General features: G+C 34.5%; 1 protein-coding gene across 1 annotated transcript in view; it reads left to right on the top strand.

Moving 5' to 3' along the window:
- EYS (EGF-like photoreceptor maintenance factor) overlaps nt 1-19,681 on the top strand; it is a 1,117,601-nt gene that overhangs the window by 898,726 nt on the left and 199,194 nt on the right. The window contains 2 exon segments of the mRNA XM_087817245.1: nt 4,271-4,370; nt 4,372-4,422. Of these exon segments, the coding sequence (XP_087673371.1) occupies nt 4,271-4,370; nt 4,372-4,422 (151 nt within the window).

Raw genomic sequence — 19,681 nt, 5'->3', positions numbered from 1 at the left:
AAACCTACTTTTGCCCTAGGCTTTCAAACTCATAAGATTTTCTCTCTAAAAGGCTATGATATCTAGAAACTAGAGTCTACTGTTTTACAAGTGATGATTGCTGTTGATTGATCTAAGCAGTATTTTTTTTTAATTTAATAAATCTTAAATCAAGAGATACAATCAGCCCTGGCCAGTTTGGCTCAGTGGTTATAGTGCTGGCCTGCAGACTGAAGGGTCCCTGGTTTGATTCCAGCCAAGGGCATGTACCTCGGTTGCAGGGTCAATCTCTGGCCCCTGTCAGGGCTCATGCAGGAGACAACCAGTTGATATGTCTCTTGCATTGATGTTTCTCTCTCTTTCTCCCTCTCTCTCCCTCTCTCTCTCTCCCCCTTCCACTCTCTCTGAAAAGCAATGGAAAAAATATACTCAGGTGAGTATTTAAAATATATATATATATATATATACAATCAATGATTTCATCAGGATAAATAAAATTTGAGAATTATAAACCTTGCAGAATTTCAAAATATTTTCTGGATAAATATTCAGAGAACTCACAACATAAATGATTTATTGAAAAAAGTTAATACACAGTCTAAAAGCATAAAAATTGTTTCCAAAAAGGGTAGGTTCACACTTCTTCACTAATGCAGCATCGAGCATCTATTCAGTGAAACAACAGAATGACTTTCTTCAATGGCTTAATAATGAGCTCTTCTAGAGCTTTCAAGTCCTGTCCAAAGGCAGTACAAATTGGAATATTATGGGAAAGAGACACTGCTTTTCACATTTGCCATATATATGTGTGTGTGTGTGTGTGTGTGTGTATATACCTGTGCGTGTGTGTGTGTATATATATATGTATATATATAATCTTATGCAGGGTGGGCAAAAGTAAGTTTATAGCTGTGAGTATGTAAAACAGTTTATTCTTGTATTATTATTATTATTTATTAATTATTGTATTATTTCCCATACGAACAACTATAGATCTACTTTTGCCCCACCCTGTGTGTGTATGTGTGTGTGTGTGTGTGTGTGTGTGTGTGTATCAGAAAGAGATTAACATTTGCTTGATGTCTTTGGGTGTAATGAATAATGTTGAACTAAAGTTAATGTGGCACGTGGAACCCATAAAACTTAATATAAAAATATATGTCTATCTTATTAGAGTAGTCATTGCTTATAATTGTCTTTAGTAATTCTATTTTGAAAATCCTATATTTTCTTTCTATTTTACTATTGCCACTAATTTTTCAATTCTAAAATAAAATAATTTTCTTTGTAACTGTGTTTGAAAATATAAGTCTTTAGCACTGTTTGTGAAAACCAAAGAATTCCTCCTGAGTGGTTATTCATAGTGTTTCTCTTATTGCAGAATCTAGGTTTTGTGACACAAAGTCAGTTGATTCAAAAGTGAAAAAGTCATCAAACAATATGACCTGTTTTCCCCGAAGTGGGAAAATATTTGCTGTGGAATCATGCAGATACATCAGTAGCCAGGGGTCTTCCTTTCCCTGCCTACTGTCACATACTATCAGCAAAATACTTTGAATTCATTTAAAAGTGTTATTATATAAACAAGAAATAGCTTATTAATAGAATAAATAGTATGGTGGGTCAGAAACTGTTACTATATAATAGCAGGCTATAGAGAGAACTAAGCTTAGTTGTGTATTTTCATTTTCACTCCTATTACCTTTATTAAAGCAACCTTTCCATGTACTATATTCCAGGGTAGCTGTGGTTCATAATGGCATCTTGCTATACTTGGATAAGACTCTTCATCCCTGTCATTGATTTTAGTGGTTGATCTTCCTTTAAAAATAATGTATTCTTGCATGGCACTGCATACACCTTGTTTAATGTGTATAATCATTTTTTCAAATTCAGTTTTTGAAGCTTTGAAAAACAAACCTTGTACATATGGCACAACAGCCTGACCTAAATGTTCTACTCCATCCGGTGTACTGCATTTCTAAGTCTTATCTAAAAAATATGAGTCTGAAATGGTAACATAACACAACTTATAAAAATATTAAGTATTATGGACTTTTGGGTAGAAATAGTGGGAGGGAGTAGGATAACAAACATTCCCTTAGTGCATAACAAAATGAACCACCGTTTTTTCCCTGAAAGGATAGGAGTAGAGAGCAAGGCAACAATTCAAGAATGAAGAACAATTTTATGCCATTTTATGATAGAATCTTTTCTGTATCCAAGAGAGAAAACATGAGATGCTAGTACAAAGTTTTATGTTTCTAAATGTGCCCCCAAAGCCCTACCCTAATTTTTTTTAAAGTAAAAAATAATACTAAAAATTGTTAATTATGCTCTCAAGTTCAGAGAAAAGCAGACTAAGAAACTGAATAGAAAGTCATGGGAAAAATAAAGGAAAACACTCAGAGTAGAAATTCAAAAAACTGCTAATGATCTCAGGAGAGGCAGAAATGGGGAAGCTTCATTTCCCTCTGCCAAGCCCAAGGCTAATTGGGGTTTTAGTACAGCTCAAGTCCTCAGAAGTGTGATAAAAACCTGGATGGGTTGAGTGGACTCTAGTAAAGGACATTTAGGAGGATCTCAAAAGAGTGACTTTTCAACCACTTTTATGATATTCTTTGCTACTCGTATTTTATTATTGAATCTTTAATACTGTTATTTTATCCAATAGATGACATAAAAACTACTAATTATAATCACAATTGATAAAATTGTTTCCTACACTGAAATTAAGAACATATGTTTATCAAAATTTGTCCTTAAGATATTGGCAAGACAGTCTACAGAATTAGAGAAGATATTTTCAATATATATGGTTTACAAAGAGCTTGCATCCTATACGCATACATATGTATGTATGTAGACATAAATATTAGATATATACACTGATATAACTCTGTAATCAATAGGGGTAAAAAACAACCAAACACAAATATGAGCAAGAAACACAAACTGAAACTTCACAGAAAGAGATATCAAAATAGCCACTAAGCATGAAAACATGTTCAACTTCCTTAATATGAAGAAAATTAAATCTACAATAATAAACACAGAATAGTGATGGTAAGAATATGGATCAGCTGTAACTCTCATATATCCTGCTGGTAAGCAGTTAATTCAAAACATCACTTGAAAAATTCACAATAGCTACTAAATCACATTCATATTCACAGAAAAATTCACCTCCCAGTTATATGCACAACGGAGACACATACCAGGTTGTCATAGCAGCGTTATTCATAGTAACCAAAACCTGGGAGGGGGTGGCCATCTACAGAAAAAGGAATAACTGAATTGTGAGTGTTCATTATAGATTATTAAAGCAATGAAAATTAATAAACTAGCATGAATGCAATCTCTTAAACACAATATTGAGCAAAAAGCAAATAGACACAAAAGAATATATACGGTATGAACCACTAATATGAACATTAAAATCAGGCAAAATAACCTTAGCTGTTAAATGTCAGGATTGTGGTTACTTTTGTTGGAGGAAAGAAAGAAGTGGTGATTGATAGGACGTCTGACAGTGTAAATAATGTTCTTTATCTTTAATTGGTGGTGTTCGCATGAGCAGATTCACTTTGGGATAATTCACTGAGCTCTATGGTTAAAATTTGTGATTTTTCTGTATGAGTTATACTCCACTCAAGAATGTTTTTTAAAGAAATTTATGTACTTACATGGGAAAATATCTAAAATGTATTGTTAAGTGAACAGAAGAAGATGAATAAAACTATTTGTATGTGGACATGTAAATGATAGCAAAGTACATCAAAGTGAGATGGAGGGTGGGCTGGAGAAAGTGAGGCTGTTTCTTTTTTTTCCTTATAATTTATCATTTCTGTTTTTATGAAAGATTAAAATTAAAATATAAATAGTAATAAGTCAACTTATTCAATATTCAGTAGGAGCCAGGCAATATTTATTTCATTATTTTATTTAATTATCACAATAGTTCTAATAATTAGTTGCTCTCATTATCTCATTCTAATATATGAGGAAACTGAGGCTCAGAATAGTTAAGGTCATCTATCTATTAGTAAACAGAGTCAGAAGAAAATCTCATGTCAAGTTAATGCTGTTAATATTGTGCTATTTTCAGCCTGTGGAAACTAATGTGTATTTCTAATATTGTACTGTTATATTGAATAATTATCTAATAATACTCCTATGATCTCACCAAACTGTAATTCCCTGAAGGCAAAGATTCTGTTGAAAGAATGATTGTTACCGAATATAATAAATCTACGTTTCTCATTAATTTAATGTAATTTTGTTCTTAAAGGTAGTGAGAAGAATTTTGGACAACGATTTCTTCATTTATTTCTTGTGGAAGGAAGACCCACAGTTAAATATGGATGTGGAAGTTCCCAAAATAGCTTGACTCTCTGCTAATTATAGCATTAGCACAAACGCATCTGTCCCTATCACCATACGGTAAGTACTCCACAGTAATTTTTTGAACTATGGTGCTGAACCTTATTTTTTAAATATTGTTTATATGTATAATAGTCACCCCAATGCAGAAAGACAAAAAGGTTCATCTGAAAATTGTTTTGCTAATTTTTTTTCCAGTTTGGTGGAGGATTAGTGGACATTTGGTCCTGTCCAAAACGTTCACAGAGACATTTGGTCGAGGCCAAAAGCTCCTTAAATGGTGGTCCCATCCAAAATGTTCATAGTTAATAATCCCACTTTTCTGCAAGATTCCAAACCCAACCCATCTCCTTAACCCAAGTGCCATTACTACCAGTTACCGAGGTAAGAAGGGTTATTATTAGCAGTACAGCCACAACACAGTTATTGGAACAATAAAACATGATAGAATTTTTTTTAATGTATTAGTTCTGTAACCTGCAAGCATACATAAATGTTATGGGCTATTTGAACTAAGGGCCATTTGACCTGGACCAGATGTCTCATCTTGGTGGATGTTTTAGACAAGATCAAATGTCCTGCAAGGTAGTGGGGTAAACTACAAGTTAAACTAAGATATAATTTGATACAATCGAATTGAACACAAAAGGGATTAATTTTTTAAAAATATAATGGAACAAATAAAGAGCCTGGGTGTCAGTTAAAGCTGAGATGAAGTTCAATTGTTTAACAAAATATCTGTTGAATGAAAAGAGTACAGCTGTTAGGAATTGCGGGGAGGGGCATTGACTCTGCACAGAAAAGGGAAATCCAGTAGAAAAAAAAGAATATTAAATGGAGATATCTTCCTGGAACATATACATTTTGGAAGGCAGTCTTGAAATTAGTTCATGCTTCAGATTAAGGAAATCTCAGGAGAGAGAAATGGCTAAATGCAGTGGTCACATCCCAAGGGCATTACTGAACGAAATGTTCACATAGCAACCAACAATTTAAAATTCTTCATCAGTATAGCAATCTAGCAATTATGGTCTCTAAAGTTAACTGTTTCTCAGTTAAAAATAGCATTTTGTATCTGAGTTTACATGTTATATGACAGTTGGATAAGTTTGTCTGATCGGCAGGAATCTTGGCTAACCTATGAAGGTTGTATAAATCAAATAAACTTTTCCTGGGTCTGCATCAATCTCAAAATGAAATCAAGGAAATTGACACCAGCCTGAAAATGGAAACTCCTTATAAAGGCAGGGACAGTATCTTACTTATTTTCAATGCACTTAGCCAGGGCATCAGAGGGAAAGTTGCTCAATAAATGTCTGAATAAAGGAAGAGATGAGGTGTCTAGGCTGAGTAATTCAGTTGATTATGACAAGAAGGCAATGAAATTACCCTAAAGTAAAGAAATTATTATTCATAAATTAGGCATACCTTTTTGGAACACTGAGTTCTGTACAGATAAAACAAACTTTCAGAGCAATGGGCTTACTCCAATTTCAGTCATCTCTTTTACAAAGGTTAGCAGTTGATCCAAAAAAAAAAAAGAGACAGAGGAGAAGTTGAATGACTTAGAAAACAATTTAAAAGGGGTTTCTATTGATATTGTCATCATTTTAAATAATATAATCATTTTAAACAAACAATGGCACAGATTTAAAATAAAATTAAGAGTAAAATTGTGACTGATTAATACCAGAAGTGAAAAGAGAGAGGTGTCAAAAATGAATACTTATTTTCTGTCTTACCACTGGATAGAAGGTTTTATTATTTGTTGAGATAACAAACAATGCAAGAAGGCTTGATAGAGAAGATTGTGAGTTCAGGCTTAAGCATGATGAGATGAAGGTGCCTATGAAACATGAAGTGGAGTTTGCATGTTGAATACATGAATGTAGACCTCAGAGGAGAAGTCTAGATAGGAAATATAAATTTATGAGTCAGTGTGCCGATGGGAACTGAAACCATGAATGTAGATGAAAGTACAGAGTGCGTAGAAAAAATTGCCTAGAACAAAAGCATGTGAATTAGGTCATTTTTAATTGTATGAATGTTAATAGAATTTCTCTTATATTTAAGGGTTCTTAACAATAAAATACTGTAGACTGATTGATAAGAACTTATTTTTTTAAATAACTCTTGAGTAGCTAACATTTAAGGACTGAGTAGAGGAAGCTGAAGCTATAAAATCTGAGGAGAAGTAGCTAGAGCAGCAGGAGGCAAACAAAAGGGGTGGGGTCTCAGGGAGGGCGATGGAAAGGTTTATCAAATGCTCTGATAGTCCATTGAACTATCCACATAACCTGAAGAATTCATTGTAAGGGGATAGAGTTAGAAACCAGATTAGAGAAAGTTCAAATAACAAGTGTAGACCACTCTTTCCAAAAGTTTAACTATGAAGGTGTAAAAAGAGGTAAGAGGGTAACTGGGGGGGAGGGGGGGAGTTAAGAGGGGAAAAAATGTAATATAAAAGAGATTTGAGCATGTTTAGTTGTCTATTGGAATTATTAGTTTAGTAGAAAGTGTTAATGCATAGAAAAATAAGGTAATTGACAAAATAAAATATCTTAGAAGTTTGGAGCAACAAGATACAATATACATGAGAAAATGTTCCTTGCAGGGGGGTGGAAAATGTAGAAAGACACACATTGAGGCTTCTGATTCTGTTTTTGTGTACATCCTTTGATGTATGACTGCCTTTTGCTTTACCCCTATCTGTCCAGTTATGTTACCTTCTCTCTCTGTCTTGTATACTGAATTCTTACTTCTCCATCCTTAACTAGGCATAATTTAAAATTAAAAGGGTCTTTGTGTACTGCTCAGCTTAGCCATCCGAATTCTCACTAATTTATTATGAAAATTCATAATAAATTTCTCCCTAAAAAGCATATGAATTAGGTTACTTTTAATTGTATGAGTATTGATGGAATTTCTCTTATATTTAAGGGTTCTTGGCAATAAAATACCATAGCCTGATTGATAAGAACTTATTTTGTTAAATTAGTGAAATGAGCTCTAAGGTAAACATGTAAAAGATGGCTTTGAATTTTATTTTGTTATTGGCCCCGGAGAATAAACATGTCAGTATTTCTTCATAATAAATCTGCATTGTATCTGTAGGATAGACGACAGAAGTAGGACAAACTCGAATAAGCCACTTGTAGTGATTGAGGTCAATTCAGTATCAAGATAGAAGTTCTTCTTAAATGAAATGGAGCAGAGATCACAGTCCTACCAATACATTGTAATTCATACTCATGCACAGTTTGTCTTTCATTTCAAAAATTTTGAAAGGGATCACATAGAGTCTTGGTTTTCACAAGGGTTATTCTCCTTTGGGGAAGTTCAGAAAAATTGTCACACTATATATATATATAGTTTTTAAAGTTTCTGAAGTTTAAATTTTTCTGGCACCTTTTGTGTCTGTCCTATAGAAAAAAGTTTCTTTATCCATTATTTTGTTCTCTAAAGAAGTCCTGTGTTCTTTCCTCTGGATAATTTACTGTGTTATCTGCATGTTTAAAAGTCACATAGCCTATTCTACCTTCATTATATTCTATCACCCCAATCAACCAACAACATTTCCTCAAAGATTGATCCAGAGGTATAGTTTCCCATGTATATATCTAAGGTACACTCTAGTATCTAATAATTAATTTTGGTTAACAAGCTCTTAGGGTATCCAAATCCAAGTTGGCCAAGAATTTCATGAGTACAGAACTATACATCCCTATCAGTCACTTTTTAGTAGCAGGTCAGTGTAAAGCAATGCATGCTGGCCAATCAATGATGACTCTGTCATCATTGATGTTTCAACTCTCTCCTTCTCCCTTCCTCTCTCTGAAATCAATAAAGATATATTTTTCTAAAAAAGAAAGAAAGAAATGCATACTGGTTTAAGACCAATTGAACAAAGGCTAGAAATTTTCTAGTAGCTGGACAGCAAGAAGCCTCGCACTTGAGAAAACTCAAACCGGGTAAAACCATTGCAAGCATTTTTGTCACATTACCTTCTTAGATGTTTGGTCCAGAAAACAAAACAAGCTAATAAAAACCGCTGCTGAGTTTTGTAAATGGACTCATTTTTACTTCCTGTTTGAGCTTATTTATTATTTCCCACACTTGTTTGATGAAGAAAGTAGATTAAAAATTCATTATAATGCAAACCCAGCATTAACCTCAAAAAAAAGGGAAGTAAAAAGGATTCTGAGTAGGACTGATTTTGCTTATATCAAATGAAGAGGTTTACTATAGTAAATAATTTATAAAAAATAAGAAAGAAACAAAATACAACTTCTTATAATACCCATATTTAATTTGTCAAAAGCCTTTCAGACAACTCTTCTCAAAATCAGATTCTAGTGCTTTGCCATTTTCCCACATAATTTTTTTGTATTACAACGTGCAGCCCAGGCGGTATTGACTTGTATAACTCCATATAGAGAATGAGTGGAGAGTTATCCACGTCTATGTAAGAAGAAAGAATATCCATAATGTATTATCAACTATAATTTTGGTAATAACTCAGAAAGTCCTTTGTGTTTCTGATTTTCTAAAATATATAAAGGTTTCTCACGCATTCCTGATAGTTAATGTTTTATAAACTATGGATTGCCTGCTTTTAGACATAGAGCCAAGAAACTATGTAATAGTGAGAACCTTTACTTCTTGAAACAGATGGTGACTTTTGAACTGTGCTAAATCTAAAAGATATTAGATTTATTCCTAAAATGTTGCCATGTCAATATGGAAAGTTTGGCAAGCTTTTCATCTTAAAAAGGTCAAACCATTACTTCAATATTAATTTCTGTATCATTTCCATCAACTCCTCCATCTGGTATTTCTTAGAGGAAATGTAGGGAAATGAGAGCTCAGGATGGGAAATACAGTATAATACTTTGTAAATATACTTTATGTATAATCCATGCATAACACACCATTCATACATAACATCTCCATATATAACACACATCAATACTAGCTGGACAGCAAGATATAGTGTAGTTTATTTGTATTCAATTGTGAATATTCACTGTAAAGCTAAAATTTCTTTCACTAAATGTGAAGCTTAAGAAAAATTTTAAAGACTACCTGTGGGTCTAGAAGTTGGTAATTTTAGTGTCATGTAGGATTATTGGATAGAGTCTTCTGCTAGCATATATACTTGTATTTCAAATTTGCATGTATCTTAAGAAACAAAGAAGTTAAGTTTTAGTTTGCTGCTTAGTGCAGAAATAAATGAAACTTTCTGAGCAAAGACATCATAATCTGAATGTAAACCTGAGACCACACAGTATGTTCACTGAGTCATATGTCAGTGGACTCGACTAGTCAGTTTGATATAAAAAAAATTTTTTGCAAACCACTGTTTAACTATGTAATCACATGTGTTCCTCTTACTTGCAATTCAGTTCAAATTATCCAAGTGAAATGATTATTAGCAAAGCTACAAAAGTGAAAACTCAGGTCTACAATTTCTCATCTTCTGGTGTGCTGAGATGCTGAGACAGACCAGAGAACTGGTTGACCCTCAAGTCCTGAGAGCAACCACAAAGACTCTAGTGAGAAGAAAGGGAAAGAGCAGTCGGCAAGGACAACTATAACATGGAGTGGGACATGAACTGGATTTGAAAAAAGATTAGGAATTTAGCAGGGGGGCAGCAGATGAAAGAAGATCAGCAAAGACAGCATGATGTAGAATAACTCCATGGCTCACTTAGAAAATTGTATGGAGACTGGGTCTGATGAAAACGTGAAGTTCAAGGTTTAGCTGTTCAGCAAGTTGTCATCCTCAAACATAATTTCTAATTCAGAGAATCACAATAAATTAAAATAAAAGGTAAGAAATTCTTTGGAGAATCAGCCATGTATGCTGAGGAGGGCTCCAGATTCTCCTCATCCTTTATCAGTGATAGATTTCTACAACTGTCAGAGAGGACTGTTGAGGAAGTTAAATTATTCTTGGGTGGTGGCAGAATATATGGCAAAATTAACTTTAGTCTCTAACAGCCTTATCTGTGTGTAATTCTAAAATGCATGTATTCTATCATCTTTAAGACAAGATTGTTTAAGAAAGTAACAGGAAGCAAATGAAGACTTAAGGGCAAACTGTATATATAGAAATTTAGGCTGAAAAGCAATAATTGATAGAGTCAGAAAACACTTTGCCACTCAGGGCAGTTAAATAAAGGGATTAAACATGTTGAAAAATAAGATTTATGAGAAAATATCGCAGGAATATTTGTTAATTAAGTGAAGGAGTGGTGAGTTAATGATGTAGTTTTATATTCCACATAATTTCCCACCTGCTCTGTAGGCCCCATACCGCTCCCTAACTAGGATCTATCATCATGGTTAGAGAATATTCAATTACTGCCTTAAAACAACTCCCAGAAAAGATATTTTACAGTGGAAAGTCTTTAAATCCCATTCATAGTGGTAGGCCTCATTCTTTGACAACATATTTATCTTAATTAATTTCTTTAGAGGAATTCTCACAGAGTGGACTCAAAATATAGACTATCTTATTTATTTTTAAAAATGGCCAGCCATATAAATTTCTAAATGAAGCTAAAAGAAACTATGTCTGTTTCACTCTCAACAAACTGTCTGTGACTTCATCAATATGCTGAATAAAAAGAAGATATATATTGAGATAAATTGTTTTACCATTTAAGATCAGTGAACTCTCTTCCACCTAACACAGACTTATTTAAGAATAGTTTGACTTTTTAAAAGCTTTGCTAATTTTTTTTAATCGAAAGCTGGTTTTATAGATAGATGCTGGCATTGAGCCAAAGGGTTTGAACTCAGTGAATATAGAACAAAGACTTTTAATATTTCTTTAGATAATATTCTAATGTCATCAGGGGACAGTAAATTTCTGCTTTATAATATATGCTAAATTATGTCCTTGGTCTCTCCTACTTTTTAACTTTGTTATAGTTGGATTAATTCTAATTACCAGTAACATCTGAACCCCAGGCAAAGTGTTATAAAGATAAAAAGGAGATTGCAGGACAAAGCCCTATATCAAATACCATAAACATTTACATAGGAGCTTATCAGACACTTTGGTAATGGTCTTACCATGTGGAGCGCAGACATTTTCAATCGTATGTGATGGACTGGGGTGAACTCAGCCGTGCCCTGGGAATTTCTTTCCATCTTCCAAATGAAGAAAATAGCAAAGGAGCATTCTCCTGCTTGCACTGTATTAGCAATGACCCTCATCCTTGCCAGCAGGGCACAGTAGCAGAGATTGTGCTGAAGGAGAATTTTAACTCCTTTAGTACATAGATCTCAGCTTAGCATAGCCTCTGTGGAGAATTCTTATAACAACAAAAAAATAAAGTCTCAGATACAGAGAAACCACTTATGAGCAAGTCTGATACTTGAACACCCATGTGCAAGAAGTCCTGAGGATTCCTAAAAATCTTTGGAGAGGAAGATTCTGTAATTGTAATTTCCGTAGTTAAGGGAATTGGTTCTCAGCCGCTGAGGCTTAATAAATCGTATTTTAGGTCAGGTTTTTTGAAAATAGACTAGGGAGATTTGCTTGCAGGGAGTTTATTAGGGAGTGCTCTTAGGAACAACATCTGTCAGGCAGTGAGAGGAGCAACACTGAGTGGAGGTCAAGTTGAATTGGGAAGCATTTGCAACAGAGACTTCAGCTGCCCTTAAGGGGAGCTCTGGAGTAAATTCCTTCATAGTTTCCTGAATTGAGTCCAGGGGACCTGGTCATTGTACCTCCTCCCTTCCCCAGGAAACTCAGGGCAGCACACCACAGCATTCACTACAACTGGTGAGGCTCGTGACTGCATGAGCACTTAATGGCTTGACTTACACCTGAGCAAGCTAATGTTCTTGCTAAATGAACTAGACACATATTGCTACACCCATGAGAACCTCCACCATAGAAACAAAAGGGCTGAATTCCCCCTGTTAATGACATAGTTCTACTCTCTCTGGTCAGAAGTGAGCTAAAGAAATAGTGACTCCTGGGAAGAACAGATAAATACTAATCACGCCAAAACCCAGAATGCCAATTTTGTAGATGTGCATCAGCATGGACATAGAGAACCATAAATAATGCCATTCAATTATGCATCATTAGAACACAGAGCACTGCCCAAGGAGAGTATACCTTGGTATAGAGCAAAAGGATAGATCTTTATATGTCTATTATGATTCAAAATGAAGACACAGGGCACCTAAAGGGCAGAACCCTGGGAATGGGGAAGTGAGGGAGCAAAGCACTCTCTGTATAACTCCAAAGAAGGATTTTACCTGTCCGTTCCTTTCTTTGAAACATAAAGATAATAGCACCCATTTTCTGTTATACAGGCTTCTGTGAGGATCGTGTATATGAACGTTCTTTGAAAGGCATTAAATGTATAGTATTAATGTTCTGTTTTATCATCCATATAAGTCTATTTTTTCTTCTATTGCTGCCCTGGGATTAGAAAAATTGCTAACTACTTTTTATTTTATAACATCTCATTAAAAACACTTCATAAAAACTTTAATGAAGTTTTCTACAGATATGTCTCCTTCCAATTAAACAAACTTACTTTCTCATGGTTTTGTTCCCTAAGCACTTAATTATTTTAGGCCCTATCTCTGGATCTCCTACAAAGTTTTCCATAGCTCTATCAGTTGAATTTAATGTGATTTTATTTTTTAATGGACAGGAAGATCAAATACATAACATATATTTCTTCTCCATATGGAATTTTCCTATAGATTTTTAGTAGCATATTTTTCAATCTATAGGAAGATTTCAAAAATCATATACTATATCAGTTCACATTTATTAAATGTCTATCGTGAGTATTGTTTAAGGAATATATTTGAAGGAGATAAAATATGTTTGGTGGAAAGTAAAATTTTTTTCTCACCTAGTCCATTTTTTACCTCTTCAGACATTTCTTTTTCATATTCATGGTGTAGATATTCTGTCTATTTCTCAGAAAGATGCCAAAGGCTTTTGATAGAGCTGTATGATCACATAACATATACTCCAGTGTGTCTCACAAAATCTGCTAAAGAAAATTTAGGGATAATTAATATATATTCTGTGTGAAGTAGATGTTCTCAGTGGCTTATTCTGAAAGCCACTGCTCTTGGCAGTACTGATTGAGCAGTAGGATTAATCCACTACTTTCTGGTGGGAATGTTTTTGAAGTTCCTTGCTTATTAGGCTTGCCTCCTTTTATAGCTTCACAGATGGGAAAGTGATAGTCTTGGAGATATCAGAGGAAGGCTCTGGTATATGGTATAAAAAGCATATGAGTAGGATCATGAAGTGGGCACAAAAAAATCTGTACTGTAAAAAAGTAGACTTGTTTCCATGACAACAGAGGAGAAGTCTGTCTAGATGATTCTGAGATGGACATATCTGGCAAGTTTTGGGTAGATCCAACAAACACAACTTATTTACAAGGATGAGCTAGAAACTTTACCTGCATAATTATAATCTTAATTTAGGCATTTAATGCCCATTAATAGCTATATGACAAATACTTTTACATACAAATTTATTTAAGGGGTAGTTACTTTTATGATACCATTTAAGAGATGAGGAAACTGGGATTTAAAGAGATCAAGTAATTTATCTAAGGTTATGAAACGAGTAGCTGAAGCAGGGTTTTCACCGAGACCATTTACCTCTAAATCCCTTATGTTTAACTGTAATGCTACATAGCTCTTTGCTGTTCAGATTTTCCTTTCTAAAATATTCCTTTAGTGAGATAATCCTAAATCAAAACATCTATAAGGAGTCCCTTCCTTATCATGTTTCATTTTGAGGACAAATTATATGATTTAATAATCAAGGTCCTTTATCGGCTTCTTAGATATACATTTTTACCCTCCGCTATTACACAACAAGGTCTTCCCATTCCATCACAGCCACGATCCTTACCATCCCAAAGTCCTACCTTTTCCTACATTCATCTTAGCTGATCCTACAATTCCTCCCCTGAAATGTTCTCTCTGTTATTTTCTTCTAAATTGGACACTCTTCTTTCTGCAAGCCCACCTCCTCTAGAAACCAGCCTAGATGGTCCCCACTGATACCCCTCTTCCTTACTTTCAACTCCCAGCATGCTCATGTCTAATGGCCTTTTAGATAGACAGTTACCTCATCTCCAAAAAAACAATAAATGGTGTGAAGAACTCTTCCTTTTGTCACACTTAAACTGCTGTAAAAACGCTAGAAATACAATAAGTATTTAATAAAGGTACATGGCCTCCAAGACCACATGTGGAACTGAATGAATGTAAGGGTGACTATGTGACAAGCAGAAGAAAAACAACTAGACTTTGTCATTGACATCTTACTAAAGATCAGTTAAGTAGGTGAAGGCGGAGGAAATGTAGTTTCTCAGAGAATATTTAGGCAGTAGATTCGGCATATGGAAATACACAAATAATAAAATGTTCATATAAGAAATTAGAAAATTAACTTTAGCTTAATGAGAACTCCAGAAGTTGTGTTGCAAAAAATGGGGGGATGGCATTGGTAGAGGGCCTTCAAGATTGAATGGAAAAGTTATTGATTCTAACTTTTTTCTTTAAAAACTGTTTAGATGATGATATTTATTATAAAATAGCTACCACTAATTAAGTTTTACTACTTTACAAGCACACTTTTAAGCTCTTTAGCTGGATTTAATTAATTATTCCTAGTACTCACCCAGTAAGGTACTATTATATTCATCTTGAGGAGGACACTGAGGCACAGAGCCTGAGGGCACTGACAGATCACACAGAAGTCTTCTAAGTCAGGAAGCCTGAATCCAGAGTCCACCTCTAATTGCTACCCAATATATCATGCACTATGTTATACACAATGAATGTAGATAAATGTTTTGTACTTTGAACATTTCATGAAACTCTTAATACATGTTTAAAATTCTCTAACTTTTTTATTTTACAATATGCTTTATGAAATTAGTGAACATAACAGTTCTGAAAACTCAACTATTATAAAAGTAAAAACAATATAAAATCTAAAACTTCTGTTTTTAACTTTGCCTTACACAATTACCATTTTCTCTTCTAAGGAATTTCACAAAATAAAATTTCGTGAAAATTGTGTTCTAATTGCGACACCACTTTGAAAGAAAACCAATCAGTATACTATCTGTCAGTCCTGGAATTTAAAAAAGGGATATATTTTTACTTAGCCCACAAAATATGTAGGTGTGGTAAACCTAAAGATTTTTATGAATTATCTATCATATGCTGCTGTCCTCATTGAAAATCAAATTTTTAATGTATTTGCTATTATGGAAAAGTCATGGCTTTCTGTTACTTAAAACTTATTAGACTATAATTGCTAGGTACTGTACTAAAAGCTCTTAGAAAAGATATGTTGATCCTTGAAATTAACATAGGTCAATTATATTCTATCATGAACACATATTTTTTAAAGCCCAGAAAAGCAGAAAAGTTCAACACAATCTCCTCCTGTCTAATAAGAGGAAAGATGTTATACTAAAATGAGTGTTTCTAATTAAATGATTGACAGACTAATAATATATTATTTTTCAGTTTTTTCTCAAGCAAGAATATTGTGTTCTTTTACATATGCATTGCCTCTGGAATCACCAATTTTGTTGAAATGCACTTAAGACATTTAATTCACTGAACAGGATAGAGGCATCTAAACTATAATAATATTTATTATTTGATAAAATACTTGCTTTAAAATATTACATCTGAGTTGTTCGAAAATATGTCTAATGCTTATTCAAAGAGTTTTCATTGCAGTATTTATTGCTATGTTCAGGAATCAGAAGAGTGGTATTTTTATTATATGTGATAATTCTAATTGATCCACTGAGAAGACAAAAAATTTTATTTCTAAAATGGTACCTTAATGGTCCAAAATACTTAATTAACCATCCTTACAAAACATATATTTAATGCTGACTAAAATATTTAAATGTGAGACCTAAAAGTTGCATTAAAAATAATGTAGTCCTACCGCTTATTTTTATTTTTTTTTTGCTGAGGAAACTTCATGCCAAAAAGGAAAATGGACTTGCTTAGAGCCCATGACTCAAGGACAAATAGGAAAGTTAGACCTAGAGTCCACATTTGGCAATCTTTCTCCTGCACCCGTCTAAAGTTCCACTTTTGTAGGTTTAATGCTGCTACGTTTACCTTTCCCCTTTGTGTGACCTATGTTTTACTTCCTATTACATATAAAGAAAAGAGTTATCAGTTGTTTATTCATTATGCCGGGCCCACAGAACTGTTTACCCCTTCCCTTGTGAAAGGATCGAGAAGCCCAAATCAAATTACTCCTTTTTTCCAAACCTGACCTGAGGCACTTCTTTTTTGTGAAAATTATTATGCTTATTTCTCTTGTCATCATAAGTGAAAATTTGTGATCTTGACTAACAAGGAATCATAGAATACATGGACAAGTCTCTACTCCTATCGCCAAGGCATATGAATTCTCATCTACAACCTCCTTGAACCTTGATCGTATTAACTGAATATTAACGATAATGGAAACTTGCTATACCAGAAAGCATCTCATTCCAGGTTTGCAGACTGTAGATGTTAGGACTTATTTACATCAAGTAAATGTATTTTTGCATGCAATTTTGTGTATATTGGTCCTCTATCAGCTCTTTAAAAAAAAAAAAAAAAAGGAAAAGCTTAAATTTATTTTTTTTTCTACTTAATAGTCCTTAACTATTTCCTTAACCATGGAATCGAAGCTGTATGTGAGCAGAACTAGTTTTACTTTTAATCACTAATTTTCCCTAGTACTTAACTTAGTGCTGGCATATAGTATGTGTTCAATAGACACTCTTCATTCATTTCAAATGAATAAAGCAAGTTTACCCTTTAAAAGACGGCATTTAAAAGACAGCATCATACAAACTCCATATATTTTCCAGGATCAACTGTACAAATAATGGTTTCTTTCCTTTTGCCTGTAAAAAAGAACATATAAGCTTAGGTTTCTGAGTATTTAATTACTTATCTTCCCTAAGTCTTTCTGTTGTAAACTACCTGTTTCCAGCTCCTAACCTATTCCTCAACTGACATGATTTGGGAGACCCTCATCATCTTAATTAAATGATTCTCTACATTCTTTAAGATATCAGCTACCGTATAATCCGTCACAGATAATGGAAGTCAGTATCCCTATGTAATGTAAAAGTGTGTAACAAAAGCGAGATTACAATGCACTCAACGAAGAATGAGCTAGTTTTTTCAATTTCCAGACCACACAGATTGAGTTTTTTAGTCAACTAAATTCCTAGGTCTTTTTCACATAAACTGCCTGAAATTATTTAAGTTGCCTAGTCACACTGCCAGTTTACCACTCTGGTAATATGTAAACATCCTCAGGAGGTTTTAACACATTAAATGAGGTTCTCAATCATTCACAGCTTGTGGTCAATTTCTTCCTTCAGATATAATTTCCTTCTAACCCCTAGCTGAGAGAAGCATGCTAAAGGAACTGGAGTTCTCAACAATGGGATAGATCATTTTGTAACTGGGGGCACTTTCCAGAAAGTCAAGCCTGGTTGCAGCCCCCCATTCGAAGGGCCAGGATAGATAAAATGGAGAAGAAAGATTAGGAAATGGAGAGGAAAGAGGGCCAGGGAAGAGTCAAGCACTGCAAGGGCATTTGGGATAATACCAGAACACTTTTTTTCCCTATTCATGAATTTTCAATATATCCAATTCATTACATTTTAATTAGGCATCTGCTATGGAGCAGCTACTCTAATAACCTCTAATTATACAGGAGAAGGGGAAAATACGGCTCTGCCATGAAAAAGCTTTAGCCTACTAAAGTGGAAAGGTAAGACGTAAGTAAAGAAGGATATAGTTAGTAGCTGTGATGTGTCTCAGGGGGAACAGTGCAGAGATAGAGTATAATGGGGGGAGTGGGCCTTCCTTTTATATAAAAAGGTCAGGAGAGGATTCTTCAAAGAGGGGATGACCAGAGATACATGATTGAGAAGGAGCCTGTCATTTGAACAATGAGGGAATGTATGTGGATATAAATACGCGTGTAGATATGGAAGTGGATATAGATATAGATATAAATATACTATATATTTAAAGGAAGAACTTGGGGTGAATAATGACTACTAGAATAACATGTTTTAAAAGATGATGCCAAATCTGAGGAGCACTATAACTTTCTCCTAAAAGGGTGTCAGAAACTACGCAGGTTTCTTCCAGATCCATCTGCGTGAGCCCAAATGGTCTCTTTGGAGTGTATACTGCTCTGTAAAGGAGTTCAGCTTCCACCCAACTGGGTACAGTGGAGTAGACTGTCACAGGCTGCTACACAGGAACTCTATTTTTGCCTTTTTGGCTATTTTATCACCTATTTCAATGTATATCTTTAGATAAACTAGAGCATCCCTCTCTTGCTTCTTAAGCACACGGTATAACCAGATCCATGTTAGTATTTCAGTCAATCAGGGGGTAGCCTGTCTGCCTCCTAACACTTTGCCTGATCATTCCCCTGGAATATATTTGACAGGTCACAAGTAGGGCTAGCACAAGCTACATATAGGTATCTCTCCTGCAAATCCATAAAGCACACCCACTTCTATATGCCTCTGCAGTTCCATAAACCATTTATTTGGGCTTCCACACCTTTAGTTTGTAATGGATTTCACACTGGTGTCTAAATTCAACCCAATGTGAATAAAACGATGTTCTATGATATGGCCACTGCCCTGCTGGGTGCTATGGAGTATAGAAACAATCACCAAAATGCCAGTGAAGATGTTGACTCTAATTAGTGATAAACACACTGAAGTATTGGGGATAAAATGGAACTGATTTCTGCAAATTATTTTCAGTGTATCACAAAAAAATAAGGTAAAATGATGGGTGGAGGGAAGGACAGACGGAGGGATATATACATGATGGAGTGAACATAGCCAAATGTTAGGTGTAGAATCTAGGTGGGCTTACGACTGTTGACACTGTGAAATTCCTTTAACTTTTTTTGTATGTTTAAACTTTTGATAATTAAATGTTAGGGGGAAAGAATGGATCACTGTTTACCTGAATCTTACCGTTTAGGTAGGAGTTTAAACACTCACCCATGAAATAATTACTGTAATGTGAGGTACTGATTGTAAGAGCAACGGGAATTCAGAGAGAAATCAGCGTGGATTGCCGTGTAAGGGAAGAGCGCCTCTGGAAACCCGAAGGTGTAGGACTTTGTAAGATGAAATGGGAGAAGGAGAGCGCTTCAAGTGGGGGAAGCAGCGTGAGCCAGCACATGAAGGATGGAGCAAAGAGGCCGGTGTCTAGGAACTCA

The sequence above is a fragment of the Miniopterus natalensis genome, chromosome 5, assembly GCF_054644295.1.
Source record: "Miniopterus natalensis isolate mMinNat1 chromosome 5, mMinNat1.hap1, whole genome shotgun sequence".
NCBI classification, from domain to species: domain Eukaryota; kingdom Metazoa; phylum Chordata; class Mammalia; order Chiroptera; family Miniopteridae; genus Miniopterus; species Miniopterus natalensis.
Note: the sequence above shows the minus strand (reverse complement) of the source record. Positions and strands in the feature narration are given on the sequence as shown.